The following is a 5,318-nucleotide window of genomic DNA, read 5'->3' on the forward strand; positions in this document are numbered from 1 at the left end:
CCGTTGCTTCTTGTCCTGCCTTCAGGCGCTTTGGAGAATAGCTTGACTCCCTCTTCTTTGTGGCAGCCCCTGAGATATTGGAACACTGCTATCATGTCCCCCCTCGTCCTTCTCTTCATTAAACTAGACATACCCAATTCCAGCAACCGTTCCTTATATGCTTTAGCCTCCAGTCCCCTAATCATCTTTGTTGCTCTTCCCTGTACTCTAGAATAGAGTCTCAACATCTTTTTTACATCGTGGTGACCAAAACTGGATGCAGTATTCCAAGTGTGGCCTTACCAAGGCATTGTAAAGTGGAATTAACACTTCACGTGATCTTGATTCTATCCCTCTGTTAATGAAGCCTAGCACTGTGTTGGCCTTTTTGGCAGCTGCAGCACACTGCTGGCTCATATTTAGGTGATTGTCCACTAGGACTCCGAGGTCCCTCTCGCAGCTACTAGTATTGAGCAAGGTACCCTCTATACTATACCTGTACATCTGGTGTTTTTTTGCCTAAATGTAGAACCTTACTTTTTTCACCATTGAATTTCATTTTGTTAGATAACGCCCAGTGTTCAAGTCTGTCCAGATCCTTCTGTATCTTAAGCCTGTCTTCTGGAGTGTTGGCTATTCCTGCCAGCATGGTTTCGTCTGCAAATTTGATGAGTTCCCCATCTATCCCCTCGTCCAAATTGTTGATGAATATGTTGAAGAGCCCTGGTCCCAGAACAGAGCCCTGGGGCACCCCACTACACACTTCCCTCCATGTAGATGTGGTTCCATTGAGGACCACACGCTGAGTACGGCCAGTTAGCCAGCTAAGGATCCATCTGGTGTTGATGCTGTGTAACTCACATCTTTCCATCTTATCAAGTAGTAGGTTGCGGTCTACTTTATCAAATGACTTACTGAAATCCAAGTAATTTGAGAGGACAAAAAGGAAACACACTTAACCTGTCACCCAAAAATATGAATAGCATGGAGATTGATTATTAACCAATGCACTGATAAATTTATTAAAAATTCTGAAGCCACATTTTGGCACAAACTGATCCCAAGAGGTTTTGGCTAATTTCCAGATTTCAGATGAAACAACATCCTGTTGAGCAAAGAGTGACAAGGTTGAGGTATAAATGTTCCTTGTCTCCTTCTGCAGTGCCAGGGGCATATCCTTTCCTTTTTCAACCATTGCTATCAAATCTTTCCGCAGGCTTCCTTTCCTCCTTCTCCTTTGCCACCCAACTTCTGTCTGGAAAAATCAACCTTTATATTTCATACAAACTAAAATACTGGAAATATGCATTCCCCCCCCCCCCCGTTTTAACATGGTTCGACAGGAATAGAATGTTTTACAAAGACCACCTTTGTAAAAGCAAATCCAAGGATGATTTGTATAAATGACAGTTCTCTAAACCAGAAATTTCAATGTATTTGAATCTCTGTAGCCTATCCACAACCAACAGAATGTATATTTTACTAGATTTACCTTCACCATCTTCATTCTTTCCATCCGCCTGCATTCTAGCCAGTTGCCTGCACAGAAGCAAAGATAACAAGATTTTATCAGCTTGACATCCAATGTATGGCTTTCATTTGGGTCAGTACTAGAATGAGATTTAGTATCAGAAGAATCAAGTGGACTTAACAACAAAATGGTTTGTGCTGTTCCTGTTTTAGTTTTTATACACTCCCTTCAGTTTCTGTATACCTCTTTACTACCTCCTTACTCACTAGCTATAATTATTCCATTTTTTATTTGCTTTGTTACCTTGTCTCTACTATATTTAGACTTACTCTAATTATCTGGTGTTAACCATCTCAGCTTATCTGGGTGATAGTTGCTGGAAAGGATGTGTTCTGGTCTTTTTCTTTCCTTCTTAGCTTTTTTAGTGTCACTTTTAAATGCTGTGACAATGTTGTTTATAGGTATTAATGGCTGATTTGACTGAATGCCAAGCTATCAGGAATTCCCTAGCATTTCATTCAATGTCACAGCACTTCTTCTGTCTATAGTATTGAAAGAATTCATGGCAGCAGTACCCACACTTGCTAGCACTGACATTACCTAGTTGAGTAATGAAATATCTGCAAGCAAACAACCAAGCTCAGAGAGTACCAAGGACTCTACAATTCATTTGTTGGCTACATATATTCTCTTCTACTGTCTATTCTTGGAGAATCTTTTATCAATGATTTTATAAACTGCAAATTGGATTATTCCAGTGGTTACGTGGAGTTACAAATATTCTATTCCCTATTAGATTTCATTTTTAAAGTCCAATCCAATGTATGGCTAATTATGGTTAATGGGCTGTACTACCACAGTTTATTGGGCTGTACTGATACCATGGTTTGTTGAAAAACAAGCCACAAAGTGAGCTTTATACACAAAGTAAGGCCTTGAGGATAGGGTACACAGAAAAAGATCAGGCACAAATCATGAATAAACTGTACATTCCTATCTGCATAATACACCAACCACAGCTACAATTAGTAAAAACATGCATGTTGCTTTCAAACTGAGTTATTTCTTTAAATCAAACTGTCTATTTGCAGAATTCATTTATATTATCATAAACATCCCCACCACTACTACTTTAGAGTTCAAAAATGTTTTGTGAACTCAATCAATTTATATTGGACTACATGCTCATGCGTAGGACCCAGGTTTTCTTTTCTCAAAGTTTCCTCACCACTGGAGTTCAAACTGATAGTAATCAAGAGCATAAACATAATAGAATTTCCTTTTAATTTGCTAGTTTTCCAAACATCCTTTTAAACATTTGTGCTTTTTTAATTATTATAAGCACTCATTGGAATACACTATTTTATATTTTTTTTATTTCTGTAAGCTTTTCTTAGAAAATAGGTAGGTTTTTAATCACAAAAAGATTATTTCCAAGCCCTATAAACACTGCTGCGCTATAAAAGATCCAAGTACAACATAATTTTACCAAGAGATCTGTAAAAGAAAAAAAAATACCTTGTAAAGTGTTTCCTGTTAATCCCATTTTCACTCAGTGTTGACATCTTTTTGTCAAAGCTAGGGTCTGAATAATGTTGATTATTTTTCCTCATAGATCTCAAGGCATGCTGTCTTGTGAAGTGTTCACATTGTTTGTCTGAAGAAAACTCCTGAAGCAGCACGATAAGGATAATTAAAAATGCATATTTAATTACATTCTAACTCTGATGTGTAACTCATTTCTATTTGAAATATTTATGCACATTAATTCTGATTTAACACTGGCAAACTGGCAGGAGTAGCCAACACCCCAGAAGACAAACTCAGGATCCAAAAAGATCTTGACAGACTTGAACAATGGGCCCTATCTAACAAAATGAGTTTTCAATGGGAGAAAAGCAAAGTTTTACATTTGGGTAAGAAAAATCAAAGGTACAAATACAGACTAGACGAGACGAGACCTGGCTTAAAAACAGTAACTGTGAGAGAGACCTTAATGGACGATCACTTGACCATGAGCCAGCAGTGTGTAACAGCAGCCAAAAAAGCTAATACAATTCTGGGCTGTATAAACAGAGGCATAGAATCAAGATCATGCGAAGTATTAGTACCACTTTATAAAAGCCTAGTAAGACCACACCTGGAATACTGCAGCCAATTTTGGTCACCGTATCACAAAAAAGTTATTGAGAGTTTGGAAAAAATTCAGAGAAGAGCAACTAAGATGATCAAAGGCCTGGAGACTAAAACATGAAAAAGGCTGTGGGCTTTGGGTTTGGCTAGTCAAAAGAAAAGAAGAAACAGGGGCGACATGATAGCAGTATTCCAGTATTTGAGGGCCTGCCACAAAGATGAGGGAGTCACGTTATTCTCCAAAGCAGGACAAGAAACAATGGTTGGAAACTGATCAAAGAGAGAAGCAACTTAGCATTAAGGAGAAACTTCCTAACATTGAGGACAACCAGTGGAACAGCTTTCCTCCAGAAATTGTGGGCGCTCCATCACTGGAGATTTTTAAGAAGAGGCTAGACCAGGAGTGTCAAACTGCCAGCCCACGGGCCTGATGTGTCATGCCAAAACCACACCTACCCTAGCTCCGGCAATGGAGAAAAAGTCACCATACGTCATGACACATCACATGACATTATGAATTTGACACCCCTGGGCTAGACAGTCACTTGTCTGAGATGGTATAGATCATGGGTCGGCAACTTTAAACACTCAAAGAGTGTGTTGCATTTATGAAATCAATGAACTGCTACAAAGAAAACAATTTGTTATGCCGGAGAAAGAGGGGGAAACAAATNGGGGGGGGGGGGGGGAATGGATGGATTAGAAGACCTCCAAGATTCCTTCCAGCTCTATTCTATTATTATTATGGGAAAATACCAAGCCACGAATGAATTGGTGTGAGCCCTTGGCTAGTGACCAGTGGGATTCATTTGACCATACAGGTAGTCCTCGACTTATAACAATTTATTTAGTGGCCATTTGAAGTTACGGCACTAAAAAAAGTGACTTATGACTATTTTTCATACTTATAACCGTTGCAGCATCCACATGATCACGTGATTTACACTTGGATGCTTGACAACTGGTTCTTATTTGACAATTGCAATATCCCAGGGTCATGTGATCACCTTTTACTATCTTCTGACAAGCAGTCAATGGGGAAGCCATTCATTTAACCATGTTACTAATTTAACATCTGCAATAATTCACCTAACAAATGTGGCAAGAAAAGTCTCAAAATGGGGGGGGGGGGGACTCACTTAACAATTATTTTCTCACCTAGCAGCATAAATTCTGGGCTCAACTGTGGTCATAAGTCGAGGACTACCTTTAGCCAATGGGACTGTTCTGCACTTTACAGCCACAGTGCTTAGCAAGAGAAATTCTAGTCCCAATTCTCATTGTACAGTTGAGTAACCTATTTTTATTGCATTCAACTTTTTTCTCCTGAAAGAACCCCAACTCATACCTAGCCAATACAGATGTCAATTTAATTTTTTGCCTTTTGACGTTCATCCCTTGCAGCAGATCAGAGGACCCACTTTGTTTCTACCATCTTGAAATCTTTCTATTCATGGTACCATAGTGGAAATGTTCACATAGCCTCTCGTTTCACTTTGTAGAAAATGGGAAGTTACTAGTTTTTAAATTAATCATAATGAGCTTTAGCATCCTTTTCCCCAATTCACATAATATGGTGCAATGCAATAAATAAGTCAGTGTGTTGTCAACTGCCAGATTTCTGATAAGAAACGTTCAGAAACTAAATTGAAACAAGCTTGGAGAGCAAACCATTGCCAAAAAAGTAGTCAGCAGTATTTAAAACTGTGAGAAATGCCCAGACTAAAAAAAAAAG

At 38.8% G+C, this 5,318-nt stretch overlaps 1 protein-coding gene across 1 annotated transcript in view; it reads right to left on the bottom strand.

Moving 5' to 3' along the window:
* ATAD2 (ATPase family AAA domain containing 2) overlaps positions 1-5,318 on the bottom strand; it is a 45,534-nt gene that overhangs the window by 36,419 nt on the left and 3,797 nt on the right. The window contains exons 2-3 of the mRNA XM_029285779.1: positions 2,969-3,120; positions 1,472-1,518 (exon numbers count right to left, since the gene is read on the bottom strand). Coding sequence (XP_029141612.1) covers positions 1,472-1,518; positions 2,969-3,120 — 199 coding nt within the window. The remainder of the gene's footprint in view (positions 1-1,471; positions 1,519-2,968; positions 3,121-5,318) is intronic.

This window comes from Protobothrops mucrosquamatus, unplaced genomic scaffold, assembly GCF_001527695.2.
Source record: "Protobothrops mucrosquamatus isolate PMUCROS unplaced genomic scaffold, P.Mucros_1.0 scaffold2242, whole genome shotgun sequence".
Taxonomy (NCBI): Eukaryota; Metazoa; Chordata; class Lepidosauria; order Squamata; family Viperidae; genus Protobothrops; species Protobothrops mucrosquamatus.